Consider the following 21,076-nt stretch of genomic DNA (forward strand, 5'->3'; position numbering starts at 1 on the left):
ATATATATGTGTGTGTGTGTGTTCTTTGTAATGTCGTCAATAACTATGATAGAATTTTAAACACACACACATACATATATATATATATATACCATTGAATCTATACATACACATACACGGGTAAACTCCAAATCAAGATTTAACAAAAGGAGGAACAAGTCTTTCCATTTACCAACCAATCCAAAACCACGTTTTGAATCATTGAAAGAACGGGGAAAAAAACAACCTCCTAAGAAAAATACAAAGCCACATCAAGAACGTTGAGAATTTCAAAATAGATAAACCTCAATATAGAGTTTCCATCTGGTCTGGGAAAGCTTTTGACCTCACAGATCTTGTACACTCAGACCTGCAACACCATCATACAACTTCAAAAACTCAGTTTTAAGGATTGTAGCACAGTCTTATCACAGAAATCATTCGATTCTTTTACCATGTCTATGAATCGGTAAATGACTGCAATTAACATAAAGATTGAGCGTACAGGTCTTAGATAATTTCATGACAAATATTACAAGGATATACGGTCTTCATTCATGCCGTGATTCCAATTTACTTTAGGCATACTCAAACATGCTATTCCACGACATCCACAAAGACCCATACTTAAGATAATTTCATGACAAATATTACAAGGATATACAGTCTTCATTCAAGTCATGACCAATTTACTTTAGGCATACTCAAACCGGCTATTCCTCAACACCCACAAAGACCCAGATACGAAAACTGAAAACTTTGCGTGCGGCAAAATTTGAGAGAGTGTGTTCCATACTCGTACAAAAGCATAGAGAAGAGATGGGATTAACCTGGAGGAAGAGACTGTTTCAACTTATCAGCCTTCTCTTGGTCAAATACACAGAGCGTGTAGAGGTACTTGGAGCATCGGACCTTGAACTTGACAACGTCTTTGCTTCGCTTGATCTTCACAGACCGAGCATCCTTCCTTCTGGCGGTGAGGAGGAAATCTTTAATCTCATTGATTTGCTTAGGCTGCAGATCACAACCACACACACGGAACAAATATCATCCCTTCAGTACAAAATCCAGTATCCACCCAGCATTTGAAGTTCAATGGTGCATGACTAAATCGCAGTTTCCTACACCGATTTTGTTCACACCTTCTGAAATTCTTTTAATATGATTTTAACTAAGAACACTAACTTGCAAACACGATTCTGAGGAAAACCACATTAACTCGCCTCTCTTCCACACTCATATCCTCTCTTCGATCAAATTAATACACATAGCTGACAAAATCATTCAAACTCCACTTGAACAGTTCAACCTAACAACTACAGAGAGAAATCAACTCAAAACCATATAATCTACCACCAGGACAAACAGAATCTGAATAAACACTACAAAAGGAGGGCACCAAAAACCTAGACGTAGATGATCGGAAAGGACTAGAAGAACAAATGCTTCGACGCCGATGGAGAACGAGAACAATCGAATTCACCGAGAGATACAGAAAGACGAGAAACAAGTGACATCACCATTTTTTCGAATCTCTGTCTTCTCCTCCGCAGATAGCCGTCGGGAGAAGGAGACCGCCGTAACCAACGCTATTTATATGAGGAAGTGTAAACCAAATCACGAAAACAACCCTAGAAGCTGGTCTTCATAACTACATGGACCCAACAACAACGTATCAAAAGAATCAGGCCCCTTCATTTTAAATTATTTTGGGCTTATCAGGCCCATTTTTCTTTATTAATATTTGGGCTTTAAAGGCCCAACAAAGTGTAACTGCAGTCCAATGGCGTAGGCCTCGAGTAATCTGTTTCTCAGACAAAAAACCCAGAAGCAAGAGGACCACACTTGTCTTGATGGCATCTTTCTTTTGTCATTTTCAAATGGATTTATGAATAAAATGTCTGATCTGACTGAGACCATGAAGTGGTCGGAACTAATTTACGCAGGGGGGATTCCTAAACCCTGAAGAAAGAAGAAGAAGAAAAATCACTGAATGCTAATAACTGAAGATCACTGAAAACTGTTCATCACTAAGCACAAAACCCTAGGGTTTCTGTCAGAACAGAGCAAGAATACTGATAACAACGGCAAAAATGGATGAACCCGACCAGTTCCTTGATTCGCAAGCTAAGATTTTTTCTGCTGAGACGGCGGTAAGGAGGGTTGCATCGGTAATCCTGAAAAGTGAATGATGGTGTTTACAAGCTCATGTTCCATCTTCACCGGGATTGGTGGCATTTGCTTCATCATCTCAGGTTCATCATTGTCAAAGCTGCGAGGTCGAAGCAACGATGGATGTAATCTTTTTTTTTTCCTCGGACATGAAAAAAGAGAAGAAATTTTACTGTGCTCAAGTTACAGAGAGCGAGCAGCAACACGTACTTGTCGAGAAGTTTCTGTATGTTATCCCGGACTTTGGAGAAGTGAGTGATGTTCTTTTTGAGCTGAAAAGAAAGTTTAACAATGGTTAGTTTTCTTGCCATTGTCAATCATAATGATCAGTTTAAGCAGCCATTCCCCTCACGCAAAAACGAGAAGGGTTTTCCGGCTATATATCGACAGTTAAAAGAGATATCGGAAGCATGAATCCAAAAGAAAAGAACAAAAATGGAATGGAACTAAACTTGGTATATGTACATTTCACCTTTAAGGATGCAAGATTTCCAGAAATCTCATTGAACATCTGCTCATTTTCTCTAAGAACCTCGCTAGTGGCCCCTGCAACTATTGCAAACAAGTGGGTAAACACATCGCAAGATCTTCGACGATGCCCTCATTACTGTTATCGGTGCATTAGAGTATTGTTATGATCATGTCTGAGAAGAAAAACAGATTAAGCTGTTCTGAGATTTGCATTAGAGTTAGAGACCGTCCAAGGTTCCTTTTACGTTTTGAAAATACGCGAAGAAGAAGGCTACGGAAACTCACCACAAGTACGAAAGAGACTTACCAAGTGCTGTAGGAACAAGAGGTGGTGCAAAGATCTGATTGTTGGTCTGGGTCACTAACCCAGATGAGTTTGAAGCATCAACAGTTCTTTCCTGACAAAACAATAGATTACAATCTTTAATGATATCGGAAACCAAAGATCAAGACCCTTTTGGCAAATAAAATCTGTTTCCCATTTAAGGTTCAATGAATCACAGAACTAACAATTACCGAATTGAAACCATTCATAATATAGAAAGATATCAGAAACCATGAGTGTAGAAACAACTGCAGGGAGGGAACAGAACAGAACAATAATGTCTTGTACCTTTTTGTCTCTGCCTCTTCTTGATAAACTCCGGTCTTCTTTTCTTCTCTTCCCACTTTCTTTTTTCTGGGACAAACAACAAACCCGAAGAATATCTTTAAAGAGAACGCATCGTCTTTGAGTTGCCCAGGAAATGATCGACCAAATCGAGTCACGTAGATAGATAATAACTCTCCTAAATGTTTATGACTCATGTAACTGTACGTTTTCATGCAAAATTTTTCAATTTCTGCCCTCCTTATCACCCGAAAATGGCCATGATTGTAGTACTGAATAACGAAAGGACAAAACTTTTTCTTTTTGAAAATCCGAAAATTCACCGGCCCTTCGGCCCAATTACATCAAATAGAGAATCGAGTAAGTCCAGGAGGTGAATATACCTTTCCACGATTGAATTTGAACCCAAAATAAAAACATGTTTTGTATATTCTTTTACGGCTAGTTCATCCAAACTTGGGTGAAAGGACGAAAGTTTCGTGATGGAAAGGCTTACCGTCATCCACCTGCATCGCAGGGCAACATCTCTGATAGTCTTGTTACGAAGCTGCATCGCGATTTTCGCGTAACGAGAGAGATTTGATTCCGATGCATACCTTCACATGATTATTATCAGAGGAGAGCTTGTCAAACGAGTTAGCTGTTTCAGCAGGGGAACAAGAAACTGGAGGATTCTAAAAGCATCGCTACACCGGAGCCATTCAGATTCAGATAGTTAAAATCAACTGAAATTAATCGAACCATGCTGAATCGTAAAAAGATTTTCATAATTCGAAAGGGGCTTACCTCACCAAGCCGTCCTCCAGAATCGCCTGCTCGTCGGGGGTCCACTCCATGGAAATTCCAGGGTTATGCATCATACCCGACGTCTCCGCCGTCGGATTGCCGGAGCCGTTGATTCTCCCGGCGAAAGACGACGACGCATGCCGATTTCTCTCATCATGCGCTCCCAGTGGATTCTCCATCAAGCTCCCACCACCCGCGAAAGCCACTCCCAGAGAGAGGCAAAACAAAAAAACACAAACCTAGATCCCCAAAACTCAAAATTTCAGAATCGAATCCCTAACTCTCGCGATCAGAACCCTGCCGCGTCTCAGAGGACCCCAATCAGAACCCAGAAGGTTCCCGCCAAAGGGTAAACGGGGACGTTACGGACAGAAACTACAACAGGTACTGATTACGGCAAAGACAGCTGTGGGCGGCGAAGCGAATCACAACTTTGTTTCTCCTCCGTTTTTATAGGTATCTCTCCGTCTCGTGCGGAGAATGAAAAGCGAGCTGTACGGAAAATTCAAAGGCACCTTCGAAGCTGAAAAAGCCAGAGGCTTTTTATTTATTTATTTATTTTTTGTTTCACATCGTTTTCTTAAACTTCTCTTCTTCTGTCCTTTTTCTCTCCCTTTTGCTCTTTCCGTCTTTTGAATTGGAAAAATAGATATATACAAAGGCAGATGCATATATGTATATATCTGCGCTTGTATGTGTAGGCTGTCACAGCCTGACATTTTTGGTCAAATAGTTATATGATTTCCCATAATTGAGAAGACAACCGTAAAAGATATCATCAAATCATTGCGCAGTCCACATCACAAACCTTATGTTATACGTTTTTTTTTAATATTATTTCTAATGTCGTGTACTCTGAAAATTCATATTACAAGTTTATTGATGCAGAAATTTCACATATATATATATATGTGTGTGTGTATATATAATATTTGGAAAAGTGCAATTAAGAGAAACGCATTGAGTTGGGTTTCAAAGGAAGCAGACAAAAATGGGGACTCCGTCTTTGTCATAATTTTCCAGCTGTTCTTTTTCCCTAATTAATTAATTACTTCATAAGATGACATCCTCTCATGTTTGTTTTCTTTATTTGTTTAATTAATTATCGCATTTGCATGCAACGTATTTATTAAGCCCGGTTGTTATTTTCTTCTTTACTGGTAGTAATGATATTTTTTTGTTTTGGATTTTAAAATAATTATATTTGACGCTTATGTTATATGAGCCATCATCAGTCCATATCTTGTCGTTGAGGTTCCATCAAGAGAATAATACCAAGTCATTTATATAATTCCATGTTTTGAGGATGCAAGACATTTTAATAAATAAATAAATAAATAAATAAAATTTGCACACTTTTTTTAAGTTGAAGTTTATAATATTTAAACAACTACAAATGTACTAATTAAAAGTGTATGCAATTATTACTTTACTTTAGGGTAATGCGAGAGGTTGACGATTGCATGATACTCTCGTTGACCTTCTTTTGATTCTAAAAGTGATCCGAGGAAAATGGGTTAGGAATTAAGTAAACACTAAAAATTTATTGATTTTATGCATCAATTTATTGAAAAAAAAATGATGTAATTTGTTTACCAATAAATTAAACTGATTTGGAATGACGAATCATGTGTTGCTTCGGTCGGGAAGTCCCCAACTCTACTAGTTAGTGAGAGTCTACCCTTACACAGGGTCGTAGGTTCGAAACCAACTGAGGCTAAACTTTTCTTTGAATCGGTCAATTTCGACTGATTTATCTGCTCTACGTGGTTTGTCGGTCATTGCGCAGGGTCAGGAGTTTACTGTTGGCATACCAACTGTCGAGGATTGGGACGGTCGGGGCCCGGTCCGAAAGACCGTATGACGGGTTCCCACCAGTATAAAAAAAATGTGTTGCTTCGGTCGACAAGAGTTATATATATAGAGAGAGAGAGAGAAATTTCAAGGCACGTTAGTGAAGGTTCTAAATTTACATTTAGGAGGGTCCATCTCTATGGTGACTACAAAAAATAAAAAGCGTTATTAACTCCAGATTTGTTAGGATGCATGAATAATTAAGGTTCATGTACGTATCTGTATTGTATCTATGTTGGTATTGAGTGGTTTTGGAAATCAATCGCTAAGGACGTGAGGATCACGAACGCAGCAGTACAACAATTTTCTACTGATATAGAGTATCTATATTCATATATAATATATGTCAGACTTGGAAGATATTTAAGCTATATATATATATATATATATATATATATATATATATATATCTCAATTTCGCTTAGGGTAGTGAAAAGAGAGTTGTTGTCATGGGAATTGGGAAACCAAACGAACGACGCGCAGAATCCGAGCTGAGGTCACACAATGCCGTCGCCACGTCGTTGCTTCACCAAGCCTCAAACCATATACATGACCTCCACACATATAACATATATATATATGTGTGTGTGTGTGTGTGTACATAATAACCTATTATGATACAAACAAGTTCTATGTCGTCTTTAATATTATGATATTATGCCCCGAAAAAGAAGAAGAAAAAAAACAGAGACTATGAATTTGTTTCACAAATAAATCTCTGTGTACCATGCTCTCTCGGTTTTATTACAAGTAACGGTTGGGCCAAAGGGCTTCAACGACTACCGCACTTCTTTCCTGTATGCGTGTGTGTGTTTCTAGATGAAAACTCTCTGATATTCACATGAACAATAAAAATAAATAAACAAATAAACTCTCGCACTAGAGGGAGTGGAGACCGACGATTTTCATTTTGCCTAACCTCTGGCTGCAAGCGAGTCCCCAGATGAATGAATGATTGTGAACTTCACTTCACAGCCTCCTCAAAACTCTTGCTCCTGGTGCCTTCAATAAGAGACAAAAGTGAATACAATGGTAGAGATGCTTCGGGCTGTGCATTTTTTTACCAGCCAGACCAAAACAGTGTTGCAGAACTGACATACAAAAAAAAAAAAAAAAGTGTCGCCACTATACAATCCAAGCCATATGATATGATCCTACGCTTTTCCTCCTAGTCCTTGGTTGGATGAACATCAGGTTTCTATAAAAGTGGCGGCGAAACTACAACACCGACTCATCCCAGCAGAAACCACACAATACTGGTTGAAACAAGCAGATAAAAACAGTTTGCCGACACTTCCCGTGTATTTGGAAGGAGTTACGAAAAGAGAAAAAATCGTCACTCGAATCCAAGTTTCATGGCGCATGGACACGTTCTTTTAGCTCAAATAAAATGGTTACCTCAGAAGGTCGTCAAACATGATGTGTGCACAGATCAAAGCATGGATCTTCTAATAGCAAACCCCTTCTTGGAAAGATGCCCTAGTTATTTGAACTTTTTTCTTTTTTGATATCTTAAGCAGCTAATGCACCCGATGGTCGAAGGTGAGCTCTAGTTCAGTCACCATTCTGAGTGGCAGGGGCTATGCTGTACACTCGGTCTTCCGCTCTGGTTCTCATCAAGGCCCTGAATCTCCTCCTGGATTTGATTCTCTATCTCGGTTTCGTTCTGAATTTGGTCCTGATTGGGATTCTGAGACTGATTCTGGCTCTTGGTCTTGGTTAGCTGATTCTAACAAGAGTTTCACAGTTAGACTAGGAAAAGGAAGAACAATGAGATGTGTGATGATGCAGGAAAACTTTCGCAATGTAGCACATAATCCTTCTGCTACTGGCATTTGCGCTTTTGGTTAATTTCGATAACAGAAAAAAAATTATGTACATATTCTATACATTATATCAATATATGGAAGGATACTAAAATTCTGCAACGATTTTCTGGAGATGTAAAGTTCCAAAACCCAAGAAGATGATTTCCGAACACAAAGAATGGAAGAAAAAAGAGGCACCAAGAGAACAGGAAGGAGGTAGCAACTTGTTGAGCATCTAACCTTGTACATGTATTTCTTACGAAGTTTGATGGCAGTGCGTATGCATCTCCTCACACGAATTACCAGCAGCTTATCATTGAAAATCTGCAAATATATCGAATGAGGGCAATTTCCAGAATCACCACAAAAGCATCTCCTATGCAAGTTGTGAAGAGGCATAGTAGAGCATCAAGCAACACAAACAAAGATTTCGTGACCCTAAACAGGTGGACAATAGGGAGACATTCATATAAAATGGCAGCACAGAATATAATTTAGCAAGAAGATGAAAGCAGAGAACAAAGATCAATCACAACCTAACCACCCCTTTAACGTGTCAAAATAATGCCTATTTGCATATTCTAAGGAAAGGACTCACAATAGCAAAGATGACCACAAATTATAACCCAAGGCCTCTTTGACAAACGAAACTTGCGTGAGATTACACAAAAGTCTAGAACATAGGGCTGCACTCTCTGCATATGCATGCAGATCTCTACATGTACAGAGTTAGAGGCTGAGAAAAAAAACTTAGCATTCATATAAAGAACCAAACTACACAGTGAAAATAACCTACCTTTATCATGTCATCAATTGAGCGGGTTTCTTTCATGATTTTATGCCGATTCATGATTAAAATTGCGGCCACACAAAAGACAGGAAGCTCATCATCCCCCTTTCTGAACGATGACACTACAGAAGCGACATTCGTTCTCTCGTTCCTTGACCACAAGCTCCTTGTCAAGCCACAGAAATTATATGCAGATGCTGACTTCATAACAGCATCATCAGACACTGCACTTGTCTTTGGCAATGGACCACTTTTCGGTAGCAGACCGCTCTTTGATAGCAGACTGCTCTTTAACAATGGGCCGCTCTTTGAATTTGGCCCGCTCTTTGGAGTTGGTTCAGTCTTTGTGCTATTACAATTTCGATCATCTATGTTTTCGTCCACAACTTCCTCTCCAGGTTGTCTAGGAAGCTGAACTACCAACGGCTCTAAGCAGTCATTCTCCAAAGTTCCAGCGATAGACTCATCAAAATCAGCAGCCCACATCATCTACATCAGACACGAACCCATAAATAAAATTTCCAAGCTACATGTTAGGAAGATTCTTTTCAATGTGACAAGTGAAATCAACACACAGATAATGTACCAAAGAGGTTTAGTGGTTAGAAGCTGGAATAGTCCACGACTATACATACTTTCTATTCATCCTAGTTCACATAAATTAACTACCCCCTTTAAAAATCAATTGCTAAATGTATTTTATGCTGCGCGCAAAATTAAGGCATGAATTCTGTGCAACACTTCAATGACCAAATTCAAATATTATCAGGAGTGAGCCATAATTGCATGTAATGAATCTAAATATCATATTTCTAGCACGGAAATTAGTTGTAAACATGGAGTTATGAAAGAGAACAATTTATTCCCCGTGGCCCTATTCTGAATCGCTGATTGATCACCACAGATAACCCATTCACAGGAATTTAGCTCCTCTCCTCCAGCCATAAGAAGAATGAACAAAGATTAAACAAGAGACTGATTACACGAAGCAGACTACAAATCTACAAGGGAACTACCAACCTCCCACATCCTGAGAGCCTCGTTAAAAGGCAACTCTCGCCGGAAAAGTACTAATAGCATCCTGAAGGCAAAATGAAGGCTTTCAGCACCAATACGTGATAGGTGAGAAAAAATTTCTTTATCTGTGAGTTGCAGTATCTGCCATAGCGATCGCAACTGTTTCATCACTCCAGTTGGTCCCTCCATCTGGAAGTTTGCACGCTACAGAAATTAACACGTGTTAGCAAAAGAATGTCAAATCACTGCATAACATATGAAAAAATATCACTGAGCATCCAATACCGTTCTTCTTATGAGCATTTCGAAGCACCAAAAAGCATCGGCATTATCCTCAAAAAGAACCACAAAAGGAGACACTAAATCACTCATGCCTGTCAACAGAGTAGTAGTCAGACAGTTAAAACCCTAAACCACAATAACCTTGTGGATTTTCAGCTGATAACACGCTAACAATCCAACTCAAGAGAAATTCGGAAACCTTGGCAATAGCCCGTCGCAGGATCAACCCATGCATAAACAGCAAGGATATCTGACATTCTTCCGAGATTTCTTGGATCCTCATAGAACTCAAGATGACTATCCGTTCTTACCACATCAACAACTGAGGAAACAAAAAAGTGAATGTTACTAAGGAAGATTAAACCATGAACCATGCACAACCTGCAACCGGAAAGTAAACAAAAAGGATTCCATGCAAGTAGTCTACCTATTTGGTGCAATGTCCAAAGCCATTCAGACACTCGATCTCCTGCCACAGGTCCACCACCAGAAAGGGGTCCCTTTGCCGATGGAACATCAGGGGCATCTGATATTCTCAAACCATCAACTATTTCTGCAGTGCAACCGGAACGCGATGATGGTCCAACACTGGATGGTGATCCCTTTGCCGAAGGAACTTCAGGGACGTCTGACATTGTCAAACTATCAACTATTTCTGCTGCATAACCAGAATGTGATGATGGTTCAACAGAGTCTGGATGCACCACTTCAATTTCCGAACTAATGGAAGTAGTCACATTTTTGGAAGTGGATTCCTGTGGTTCTATAACTAAATCGATATTGTTATCAATTAGAAAACTGTGCATACCCCCATCCTCAAATCCTGTTTTGCTTTGCTGTGAAGCTTCTCCATCAGGAATAGCAAACCCTTTCTCATCTAAACTACTCCTCCCAAACAAATCTATGACCGGTAAAGGGGGGAAATCAAAAAATCCGTCAGCGACATATGGATCGGAGGATGCAAAGCCACCGGGACTAGAAGCAGGCACAAAAGAGGAAGCGTCATATGCTGGGCTATCAGGACTTTCTCTTCCACTTACAAGGTCAACTGACTCACTAGAACTTCCCCTTCTGTGAGCATGAGATGTATCAGCACAATTGTTATTGCAGTCACCATGATTCTCAGTATTATCATCACCATCAACACAAGTTTCTCTGCTTTCAGCTGTAGCATCTTTTGCCACCTCATTTCTATATGATTTCCGCATATCCATAACTTTAGAACCCACTACGTAGGCGAGCGAACCAGTTCCTACACTCGAATGCATCACCTGGCATTGCTTGAGCAGTTCATTGTAGCGTTCCCTGCATGAATTGCCAGTAACACTTTATGCTTTTGAATAAACTGACATTTGAAGTAAGCACCATCTCTACAGCTGTCGATACAACGGCAAAGCAATCAAACTGCCTAACCTGCGAGCTACCCTGAGTTGCCTACGATACTCCGAAGTGCTGCTCAATGCATAACAGCCAAGAAGAAATTCCCACACTTCAGCACGAATAGACGGATCAATTCCCTAACATGGAACAATAATAGCATGAAATAGAGTATTGCTTTGAAAGCATAACCAAAAAATTTTTAGGTGCACTTCTAATAAGTGTCCCCATCCCTGGTTCTTAGGGAGAGCAGAAGCGCGTATGAAGAGAAAGGATACGACTTAAAAACACAAGCAACACTGTTTTAGCTGACTATCGCATTTTTTTTGCAAAAGAAGAACATACCCCTAAAATAATTAACTTGAGCACTTTCTGGAAACCAGAAACCTTTCCATCGCTATCAAAAGTCGCCTGCCACTTTTCCGGTTTAAGCATCTTTCCGACCTGCACATTAGAAACTCAAGAACTCTTTAAGTAACTTCATTCTCTCTTACAAGAAACGAATCAAGAAAATATTTCTGCCTGAGAAGTTTTGCATGAAATAAAAACCTTCAAAATGTGTCGTCACACAAAAACACAAGAAATAAACCTAAAGAACGGCATTTATGATCCACAAACGGATAAAAATGCAGAAACTACACACGCAATGAACAAATATTTTTCAACAAACAAAGACCCTAAAGAAAAAGTCTTTTTAAGTAAATATGCATCTGAAAAGGAGAGGATAAAAGATCGAAGAGGGAATGAGAGAATCTTACAGTTATAACAACCTTTATCCGCGTTTGTGAAAGACAAGGCTCGCTCATATCCCGAACCAGAGATCCAACTTTCTGCAAATTTATCACACCAGCTTTTCCACAAGTCCATTTGTTATTATCCTCTCCACCAGAAAACATCAGTACTCGAGAGGCACGGGCTCTGCCCCTCTCTACCCACTTCCCACCTCCTCAACCTGTAATAACATCATCCGTTCAGAACTTCCGACTGATAGCCCAAAAACACTGCAACTGCAAGCAAATTACTTCACCAGACAAACCTCGAAAGACAACAAAAGTTATCTGAAACTGGAAATGCGGTCAACATGAAACTTGTAATCGGAGAAGCACATTCCTTCACTCGAATAGAAAGAGAAAAGATGACCAAAGTTACAAAATCCACATCAACCACCAAAACGATCTCAAGTATAACAGAAAAACGAAATCAGGCGTAAACTAACGGAGCCCATATCAGAATTTATCTATTCCTCGACCAATAGAATCGAAAACCTAACCAAGACCAATGTGACATTTCAGAATCCCAGATTTAGAGCTTCGAAATGAACAAACTCGCGTCAGGCCCATCCGCATTCATGAATCAGAAAAGACGATTGAATACAAGTATGGATCAGATCATCGATCCGTTTAAATGAACATGTCCTCAGAAAGGATACGTAGACGAGCTCCCAGAGACGCGTAGATAGATGGATAGATAGATTGACAGATACATTCCTTCCGCGTACATTTCGCGCAACAAATACATACATACACAGAAATGACGTACATTCAAGGGCGATTGAATATGCACGAAAACAGAAAGGAGAAGAGAAGAACCTGGATAATCTCCAAGGATATTCTATTCTTCTCCGATCGCCATTTTTCTTCCACACGGAAGGTTTTTCCCCTCTCTTTTTTTTTTCTCCTTCTCTCTCTCGCTCTCTCTCTCTCTCTCTCAAGGAAGTATGTTTGTTCTCTCTCTTCCCTTCCCCCGTCTCTTTTATATACTTCTCTTTTTCCCTTTTTTTTATTGTTTTTATTTAGGTTGGCATTCAATTAGTCAATTATTCTTGAAATAAAAAAAGCTAAATAAATAATCATTTTGCAAAATGTGATGATTATAAGGGAATAACTACGAAAAGAAAAGAAAATCTATGAATTATGATGTAATATTTTTCTACGCAGACCTAGTGTAATAATGTTTAGGTTATGTTATAAGTCAGACAAGATTATCATATGCATAAAACAATATATAGTTTGCAATTACATATATCTTTTATGTAGATATAAAATACCTTAAAACCAAAATTGTTATAAATCAATTTTTTTTTGTTGCAAACTCAACATTTTATACATAAAATAAAACAAGACGTTAATCAATATTCTCACTTGGTAACAAAAAAAAAATTCAGATATTATGGGCCAGAGGCCCATAAGATATGTGGAATTAATGGGCCTATAGCAATGTAGTTAGGCCAGTCTCGGCCTTTTCGACGACGGACGGCGCATATATACGGAGAGAGAAACATGGTACGTACATATTCCATAAATGGATGGACCGACGACGAGTATTTATCTCCATGTTTTATGAAAGAATAATCGTCGAGTACATAGATTATAACATAGATACTCTTTCTATCATATGTATATATGTATGTGTATGTGTATATGTGTGTGGGCATGGATATTCCATGTATTTTTGTGTTTAATAATGTATTGGCTATATATGAATGAAGGCGTCTGGATTTAGTTAAACGATTATAATCACGTTATCTTGCTGGGTATTCAGCTGTTGGACCAGTTGAAAGCAAAGAGAGAGTCATATTCAAGATTCTTTGATTAATAGTATGACTACTCTAGGTAGATAATGTAACGTTAATATTCAACAACCCGTCCCTGTGTTACCGGAAATGAACAGTTTATCGGAAACGAATGGGTGAAATCGTATAAAATAATATGAAAAATTTATGAACGGAGGAACTAACCAATTCTATATCGTTGTCTAATATTTTGGTTGAACAAAACAACGACTCGTATTATATGTAACCTATATGACCATTAATTACCCGAACTTTTATAGTTTTTTTTTTTGGTTAAAATCGAACTTTGATAGTTTAAACGGTAAAATGGGTACGGAGAAAATGTATATTTCAAATCAAATATTTAGCCCGCAATCTTAAGATTAGTCTAGATTTTAGTTGTAAAAAAAAAACTATAGAACTATTTGAATCATATTCAAAATGTGACAAACATTTGTTCCGTTTAATGAACGATGGCATGCAATTGTCATACGGTCCCATATTCGTCGTCATCCCCACAAACATCTTCGTCGCACAATGAAAACGTGGCAAATCGCCGGTCGTGATGGAGTTTTGAATTTGCACGCCTCTTATTCTTTGATTTTTAGCATTCATCTTTTTGTTTAACTAATCAGTATCGGAAGTTACACAATTATATATACACCAACCTCAATAGTTATTCCACTGGTATATATACATAAACATATGTAATAAATCTTCTTGCTAGTTCCGATAATTTGAAAATTTTATACAAGAAACGAGAAAGAAAACCCAATAACGATTTCGCCTGGACCACAATTGAATTACATATAAAAATGTTTATACCTTTGTCTTCTTCCCAAGAAAAAAGAAATAAAGGAAAAAATATCGATAATCACGATGCATGCATGCAGACACCATAAATACCCCCATGAGCAGAGAGACCCATTCCGACAACACAGCTCCAAAGCATCAAGTGAAACATAATTTTTTAAAAAAAATGGCTAAGGCAGTTTCCATTTTCTCCGTGTTCTTAGTCGTCCTCCTCGTGGCGGCCCTTGGTAAGCACAATAACGTTATAAAACGATCATTACTTTTGCTTACATCAAATGGAACCGAATAAGATAAATATTTTCAATGATATAATCACAGAGCTTTGATTATCTCTTAATTATCATGCGGATCCATGCTTATATATGCTTTCGTCACATATATGTATGTATATGCAGAAGTGCCAAAGACAGGAGCAGAGGACAGATCATGCAAGAGTGTGTACAAGGGACCGGCTTCAACGAGGGACCTCTGTCCGTCGGTGACCATCGTTCCGTCCAACTGTCACGAGCGTTGCATCAGCGACGTTGGCGCCAAAAGCGGTACCTGCGAACGGACAAATTCGCCGATCCCTAGGGTTAGATGCGTATGCGACCACTGCAACAATCCCTACGAATGCACGAGAGATTACCAGGGAAAATGGAACCCCACTTATATCTGTTCTTCGTTTCCGCCCGACGCTTGCTCTGGCCTTTGCATCAGAGACAACAACGCACAATCCGGAAAGTGCAATCTCATTGGCCATTACGAAATTGTATGCCAATGCACCTTCAACTTCTGCAACCTCGGACAGAACCTCGGTCTTAAAAACATAGTCGGATCAAACGCTGTTTAGTTAAGCCGCTAAAACGCAGAAGTAATAGCGATACGCTGCGTTTGCGTGCATGCAGTGTGTCCATGAATAAATCTATGTATTCGCAGTCAACAAAAAGGCATCTGCAGCCTCTTCCTCAAGGAAGTATGTTTGTTCTCTCTCTTCCCTTCCCCCGTCTCTTTTATATACTTCTCTTTTTCCCTTTTTTTTATTGTTTTTATTTAGGTTGGCATTCAATTAGTCAATTATTCTTGAAATAAAAAAAGCTAAATAAATAATCATTTTGCAAAATGTGATGATTATAAGGGAATAACTACGAAAAGAAAAGAAAATCTATGAATTATGATGTAATATTTTTCTACGCAGACCTAGTGTAATAATGTTTAGGTTATGTTATAAGTCAGACAAGATTATCATATGCATAAAACAATATATAGTTTGCAATTACATATATCTTTTATGTAGATATAAAATACCTTAAAACCAAAATTGTTATAAATCAATTTTTTTTTGTTGCAAACTCAACATTTTATACATAAAATAAAACAAGACGTTAATCAATATTCTCACTTGGTAACAAAAAAAAAATTCAGATATTATGGGCCAGAGGCCCATAAGATATGTGGAATTAATGGGCCTATAGCAATGGATATATGTTATGAGCAATTGAAAGCAAGAGGATTACATTCACTCAACCGCAGACTTTCTATAAGAAGATAAAGAAAAAATAACGTTCAATAACGAACGGGACTAATAAAAAGGTTATCTCAAAAAGAATAATTTAAATGCTCAATAATATTTTCTTGGTACGGTTGAGATAAGATTTTAAGAAAATATCTTCCAAAATTCAATAAGGTTGTATTTATATGATGTAATTGGATTGTACCGTGACCCTCTTTGCGAGGACTTCCATAGGATATATGATCTTATTGGAGTGAGAGGATAACCTCGACGATGGAGTCTTGGACTCTAAAAGGAAGAAATGCTAAATGAGTTAGGTTAAATGGGTTAATTGATCCAACCTCACACAATACAAATTTGTATTTGGGTTGATTAATTAATTAAAAGGGTTTTGTGGGTTTATACCTATTAAGAGTATAGATTAAATGTGTAAACCCATTAAACTCATTTAAAATGATAGATATTTTTTTTTATCATCCCATTAATACTCTCTTCTCTTTCTATGAGATAATATTTATATCATTTGATCATACAACAAATCACATTCAGTGGCGGACCGAGAGTAATTTATCATCTGGGACATAAACTATAATCAGAGACAAATTTAATTTCGCTACAAAGGTATTTAATAATTTTCATTAAAATTGTATATAATTTATAAAAAAATAAACATTTTTTTTAATTTTAAAATGGAGGCACATACCCCATTACCTTGTACATGGGTCCACCACATATCACACTATAATTTTTTTTATAATCCGGAAATTTATTGAATTTTTGGTCTAACTATTTTTTTTTAAAAAAAGTGAGCAAATTCGGGTGAATAACTCTTTCTAAATAAAGACCGAATATGGATTGAAAATGAGTTATCTTTTTTACTAACTGAGCCACTCAATTTTGAATAAATCACACTATATTATAGAAATTATATATATTCGCAGTGTTCTTCATCCTCTGCTTGAATTGGTAATTAATTACAGATAAATGTGCTACATTAGACTTTTCTATTGAATATATGTATAATGCATAACACTCTGGAACGGAGGTCGACGTACCATTTGATCGATCAGTCAAAAAATGTGTTTGCAATTGGCACCACATACCTACATACATAGGGACAAAAACCAAACATTGTTATATATGTGAAAAAAATATATAATGTTTCGGTCACATGGAAAACGAGTATGGTAATAGAGTTTTGATTTTGTACGCCTCTTTTCTAATAATAATAATATTAATAATAATAATACTAACGACGACTACAGTTTTATTATCGACGATCTTGATTCTTGAGGATCAACGATACATATATGAATTCGATAAATGTATTTCGTGTTTAAAAATGTATTGGTTATGAACAAAGAGTCAAATTATCAGACTACATATATACGTTATTGAACAACTCCATCCAAGATCATATCTGTAATATATATATATATTTTTTTTATAAAAAAAACTCAAACACACTCTCAATAGAAATAATCAGACTACATAAGGTTCGTGTCCGAAATCCCAATGCTGCATCATCTCAGGTAAATAAATTTCCATCCAACGAACAAATAATAGAAGCAAAAATGCTGATAAATATAAGACAAAATGGAAAAAAAATGGTACATGAAATGAAAGACCTTTGGTTTCTGCATCTGGGGATGATCAAAGCGCGAAAACTCTGTTCTTCAGATTATGATTCTTAACTATTATGGCGATTCTTCTCGTCACCATAACCAGATGCCTTCCCGCTTCTTCCCACCACGAAAGGCTCGGGCAAAGTGTTGTCGCTGTTCATTTCCAGACCTCGATAAGAACGGCTCAGCAAATACTCCGGCCCTGATTTTGCGACAGCCCTCTTGTCGAGCGGATTGAGATCTTTGCCTCCCAATTGCAATGCTTTCTCTGCTGCCTGTACCAACGCCATCGTTTCTCGATCCTCCTCCTCCTCCTCCTCCTCTTCTCCAGTTGTAGTTTCTGCAGTGAGTTAATAGACAAAACAAGGGATTGAAATTACATTCTTTACCGATAAAGGATGCATAAAATTTGTTTACGATACCTTCTGTATCGTGATCTTCCACATAGCCACCCTGAAAGAAGGAAAACCTTGGCTCCTCTGTCTGGTTCTGTGCTTCCGCTGTCGAAGAATTGACTAAATCTTGGAATTGCATGAGGTATGCTCCTGTCCATTGTTTACCTCTGGAGATGCAAACCCGGCATACAGATTCAGAAATCGAAGACTGAAATATTTTCTTGGGATGAACCTATTTTCTTACTGTACCTGCTGAAAGCCAGGATGGCCTCGAATGGAGTTATGACGGGAGCCAAGAACTCTTTGCTATCCAAAAGAGCAGTTTGGGCACACGATATGTAGATAAATACGTCGCACTAGAACAAAGAGGGCGAGGCAGTAGTCACGGATATATCACATTCAATCAAGGAATAATCGACGTAACGATATAAACCACCTTCTCTACCTCGGGGAAGTTTGCAAGTTTGGCAGGGTTAGGTCTTCCCATGGCAAGCGTGTAAGATTTTTTACCAGTAGCAGCTATGAGCTCTTGCATTTGATGAATCATATGAAGGTAACCAGCTGCATCAATGGTGGGGAATGTTAAGACATGATGTCCTATCGCCTTTACCATTACATGTGTAGAATTCAGCTCAAAATATGATGTTAAACATACCTACACCGAGAGTTCCGACCAAAATACCGATAATATTCGCATCCTTTGCTTTCTCTACAAGATAATATCTGCATGAAATCCATCGAATCAGCAGTAGGAATGTGCATTCATACACAAAAGAAACGTAATCTGATATAGTAATGTAGGATGTCTGTGTTATGCGAGTGATGACCTACCTACGCTTAAGTATCCTCCTCTGTTGAGAAAAATCTGTAGCCAAAGAATCTTCTACAGCATCATATCTAACTAAGACCAACCAAAAAACATACCAGAACCACATTTAGAGCAGAGGAGATTACCTAATACAAACATAATTCAAAACACGAAAAGACAAACAGCATAAAATCATCTACTTGCAAAAGCCGCTCGAAAGAATCACGAATTAGAGTAAGAATTTAAATTCAGCTACCTATGTCACAGCCATTGAAGGTCAGAACTGCATTTGCAAAAGCTGAATTTTCGGAACCAATCCAAAAGATCAAGCAATCCTCCATTTTGTCTCCTTTCGATAAGTCCCATGTCAACCCTCCTAAGGTATATTTGGTAGTTGTGCCTGAATCGTCGTTATCAGCATGTTCACTAGACGGTCCTGAGTGCTCCTTGGATGGACTAATGAACAAACATGTTACATCGGCGAAATGGAATCTTGATTGAGGTCTAGACTCTGATGCTTCCACCAGTTCTTCTCTAATATTCTGGATTGCATGTGCATATTCTAGTCCATAAAGGACCTGCAAATAAAAAAAAAAATACAATTTACACTTGCCCATTGCATGGAATCAACTAATCTTTCCTAATCTTGAATTTCCTTGCATGTCAAGATAGATGAAGGAGTGGATATAACAACATACAGAACAAAGACACAAACTTTCAGATAGTTGACGTACCATAATGGGTCTATCGCTGGTAGATGCATAATCTAACAAGTGTTTCACACACTTTGACACGGTTATGGGAGCTCTACCGAAAACAAAGAATGCTGGAAGAACTGATGTCCTGCGACAGGAAAAACACAAACACCGGCATAAGCACAAGGAATTCAAATTGAGAAACACTACAGAAATAGAACAGAAACCACGGAACTGGTTGTATCAATGTGCAACTTACGGGCTTAGACAAGTATGGCCGTAATGGATAACGCATTCGGCATCAATATGCAAAGCTCCGACTTCATCCACGCAGCAACTTCCATAAGTTGTGTCTGCCATCACAAAAAACCTGACCCCTTCATCACCCTCACTTCTTTCTGCATTTGAATCCTTAAGCAAACGGATTTTCCTCTTCAGAGCACCCACGACCCTCGTCGAATCCTTCAACAACTCATCTGGGAACTACCACAAAATATAAAACAAATCGAATGTTACGAAAAGAACTACACTTTCCGCCTCCCTTTACACATAATCTCAGGAAACAGACAGAAATTTCGCAAATTCACAGCAACCAAGCAGACAAGGCTATTGACAAAAACCCTACAAATAAGTTCAATTCAGAGGTGGGTTTTCCAGATTTATCCGTTCATCTTTCTACGAAACCAAATATACAGAAGACGTAACTCAGAAAAGATAAAAGGGTTTTAGCTGAGGTTTTGGGATCGTTAAATCTTTACCTGCAAAGCAATTCTCGTCAAATTTCTGCTGATAATGAATTCCGCCGTCCGTAAAATTTCATACTTCGATTCGATGTCCATTAGCATAGTCCCTACGATAAATCAACAATCTTCTTTCCAGAGAACCCAAAATCGAAGGCGAAAGAACTCTGACGGCGACGATGGGTTCGATCGGTCGAGAAACGGAGCATTAGCAATTAGGCAGGGGCAAAAGGACTCGACGATGTTATGGATCTTATTAAAACGGTGCCGTTTAGAAAGGGATTGGTTTAGCACCGGTTCTGATAAAATTGATTTGGTTATCGAATAATTTAAGCGGTTCAGTCGACAGTTGAAGACGTAACTCAGAAAAGATAAAAGGGTTTTAGCTGAGGTTTTGGGATCGTTAAATCTTTACCTGCAAAGCAATTCTCGTCAAATTTCTGCTGATAATGAATTCCGCCGTCCGTAAAATTTCATACTTCGATTCGATGTCCATTAGCATAGTCCCTACGATAAATCAACAATCTTCTTTCCAGAGAACCCAAAATCGAAGGCGAAAGAACTCTGACGGCGACGATGGGTTCGATCGGTCGAGAAACGGAGCATTAGCAATTAGGCAGGGGCAAAAGGACTCGACGATGTTATGGATCTTATTAAAACGGTGCCGTTTAGAAAGGGATTGGTTTAGCACCGGTTCTGATAAAATTGATTTGGTTATCGAATAATTTAAGCGGTTCAGGCTTACCAACCTACCGTTCGGGAAGCTTCGTGTCAAGTAATAAACGCCGTCGTTTAGTTGCCGCCTTGGGAT

General features: G+C 38.3%; 5 protein-coding genes across 12 annotated transcripts; 1 reads left to right on the top strand and 4 right to left on the bottom strand.

The window, feature by feature from the left end:
- Positions 1-119: 119 nt before the first annotated feature.
- Positions 120-1,608, bottom strand: LOC109116186 (60S ribosomal protein L38). The gene is made up of 3 exons (XM_019201140.1): positions 1,500-1,608; positions 810-993; positions 120-349 (listed from the first exon to the last, which is right to left on the bottom strand). The coding sequence occupies exons 1-3, from the start codon at positions 1,500-1,502 to the stop codon at positions 327-329; spliced, it is 210 nt and encodes a 69-aa protein (XP_019056685.1). The 5' UTR covers positions 1,503-1,608; the 3' UTR covers positions 120-326.
- Positions 1,609-1,950: 342 nt separating this feature from the next.
- Positions 1,951-4,605, bottom strand: LOC104802318. 2 transcript variants are annotated; one of them, XM_019201139.1, is made up of 7 exons: positions 4,019-4,605; positions 3,729-3,828; positions 3,236-3,301; positions 2,930-3,020; positions 2,624-2,697; positions 2,362-2,423; positions 1,951-2,251 (listed from the first exon to the last, which is right to left on the bottom strand). In XM_019201139.1, exons 1-7 carry the CDS (start codon positions 4,195-4,197, stop codon positions 2,107-2,109), a joined length of 717 nt encoding a protein of 238 aa, XP_019056684.1. In that variant the 5' UTR covers positions 4,198-4,605; the 3' UTR covers positions 1,951-2,106. The 2 variants fall into 2 exon arrangements, with proteins under 2 accessions (XP_019056684.1, XP_019056683.1); XM_019201138.1 differs by having other exon boundaries at positions 2,624-2,703; positions 4,019-4,602.
- Positions 4,606-6,542: 1,937 nt separating this feature from the next.
- On the bottom strand, positions 6,543-12,852 carry LOC104802319 (small G protein signaling modulator 1). Of its 6 annotated transcripts, none has more exons than XM_010525863.1 (13): positions 12,736-12,852; positions 11,905-12,098; positions 11,492-11,590; positions 11,183-11,286; positions 10,197-11,074; positions 9,969-10,091; positions 9,773-9,861; positions 9,491-9,691; positions 8,477-8,959; positions 7,921-8,004; positions 7,271-7,601; positions 6,792-6,874; positions 6,543-6,702 (listed from the first exon to the last, which is right to left on the bottom strand). In XM_010525863.1, the coding sequence occupies exons 2-11, from the start codon at positions 12,040-12,042 to the stop codon at positions 7,431-7,433; spliced, it is 2,370 nt and encodes a 789-aa protein (XP_010524165.1). In that variant the 5' UTR covers positions 12,043-12,098; positions 12,736-12,852; the 3' UTR covers positions 6,543-6,702; positions 6,792-6,874; positions 7,271-7,430. The 6 variants fall into 6 exon arrangements, with proteins under 6 accessions (XP_010524165.1, XP_010524163.1, XP_010524164.1 ...); XM_010525861.1 differs by adding an exon at positions 12,183-12,256 and having other exon boundaries at positions 6,543-6,874; XM_010525862.2 differs by lacking the exon at positions 12,736-12,852 and adding exons at positions 12,183-12,256; positions 12,417-12,435 and having other exon boundaries at positions 6,543-6,874.
- Positions 12,853-14,637: 1,785 nt separating this feature from the next.
- LOC104802320 (defensin-like protein 195) lies at positions 14,638-15,451 on the top strand. The gene is made up of 2 exons (XM_010525867.1): positions 14,638-14,737; positions 14,906-15,451. Exons 1-2 carry the CDS (start codon positions 14,677-14,679, stop codon positions 15,340-15,342), a joined length of 498 nt encoding a protein of 165 aa, XP_010524169.1. The 5' UTR covers positions 14,638-14,676; the 3' UTR covers positions 15,343-15,451.
- Positions 15,452-17,456: 2,005 nt separating this feature from the next.
- Positions 17,457-20,875, bottom strand: LOC104802321 (diphthamide biosynthesis protein 2). Of its 2 annotated transcripts, none has more exons than XM_010525869.1 (10): positions 20,681-20,875; positions 19,785-20,008; positions 19,565-19,673; positions 19,087-19,408; positions 18,854-18,923; positions 18,678-18,745; positions 18,468-18,583; positions 18,272-18,378; positions 18,050-18,189; positions 17,457-17,967 (listed from the first exon to the last, which is right to left on the bottom strand). In XM_010525869.1, exons 1-10 carry the CDS (start codon positions 20,765-20,767, stop codon positions 17,693-17,695), a joined length of 1,518 nt encoding a protein of 505 aa, XP_010524171.1. In that variant the 5' UTR covers positions 20,768-20,875; the 3' UTR covers positions 17,457-17,692. The 2 variants fall into 2 exon arrangements, with proteins under 2 accessions (XP_010524171.1, XP_010524170.1); XM_010525868.1 differs by lacking the exon at positions 20,681-20,875 and adding an exon at positions 20,284-20,478.
- Positions 20,876-21,076: the final 201 nt, after the last annotated feature.

This window comes from Tarenaya hassleriana, unplaced genomic scaffold (assembly GCF_000463585.1).
Source record: "Tarenaya hassleriana unplaced genomic scaffold, ASM46358v1 Cleome8, whole genome shotgun sequence".
In the NCBI taxonomy this organism is placed as follows: Eukaryota; Viridiplantae; Streptophyta; class Magnoliopsida; order Brassicales; family Cleomaceae; genus Tarenaya; species Tarenaya hassleriana.

What these genes read in the sequence shown, in the direction of transcription:
- LOC109116186 (XM_019201140.1), bottom strand. An exon ending in GAAACAGTCTCTTCCTCCAG is followed by an intron (nt 350 to 809) that starts GTTAATCCCATC and finishes ATGGTGTTGCAG; the next exon opens with GTCTGAGTGTACAAGATCTG.
- LOC104802318 (XM_019201138.1), bottom strand. Translation starts at nt 4,197, where the DNA reads ATGGAGAATCCACTGGGAGCGCATGATGAGAGAAATCGGCATGCGTCG. An exon ending in CTGGAGGACGGCTTGGTGAG is followed by an intron (nt 3,829 to 4,018) that starts GTAAGCCCCTTT and finishes AATCATGTGAAG; the next exon opens with GTATGCATCGGAATCAAATC. An exon ending in TGCGATGCAGGTGGATGACG is followed by an intron (nt 3,302 to 3,728) that starts GTAAGCCTTTCC and finishes TGTTTGTCCCAG; the next exon opens with AAAAAAGAAAGTGGGAAGAG.
- LOC104802319 (XM_010525863.1), bottom strand. Translation starts at nt 12,042, where the DNA reads ATGTTTTCTGGTGGAGAGGATAATAACAAATGGACTTGTGGAAAAGCT. An exon ending in TCAAGTTAATTATTTTAGGG is followed by an intron (nt 11,287 to 11,491) that starts GTATGTTCTTCT and finishes GTTCCATGTTAG; the next exon opens with GGAATTGATCCGTCTATTCG. An exon ending in TTGGACATTGCACCAAATAG is followed by an intron (nt 10,092 to 10,196) that starts GTAGACTACTTG and finishes TTGTTTCCTCAG; the next exon opens with TTGTTGATGTGGTAAGAACG.
- LOC104802320 (XM_010525867.1), top strand. Translation starts at nt 14,677, where the DNA reads ATGGCTAAGGCAGTTTCCATTTTCTCCGTGTTCTTAGTCGTCCTCCTC. An exon ending in CCTCCTCGTGGCGGCCCTTG is followed by an intron (nt 14,738 to 14,905) that starts GTAAGCACAATA and finishes ATGTATATGCAG; the next exon opens with AAGTGCCAAAGACAGGAGCA.
- LOC104802321 (XM_010525869.1), bottom strand. Translation starts at nt 20,767, where the DNA reads ATGCTAATGGACATCGAATCGAAGTATGAAATTTTACGGACGGCGGAA. An exon ending in TGACGAGAATTGCTTTGCAG is followed by an intron (nt 20,009 to 20,680) that starts GTAAAGATTTAA and finishes ATTTTGTGGTAG; the next exon opens with TTCCCAGATGAGTTGTTGAA. An exon ending in GGCCATACTTGTCTAAGCCC is followed by an intron (nt 19,674 to 19,784) that starts GTAAGTTGCACA and finishes TTCCTGTCGCAG; the next exon opens with GACATCAGTTCTTCCAGCAT.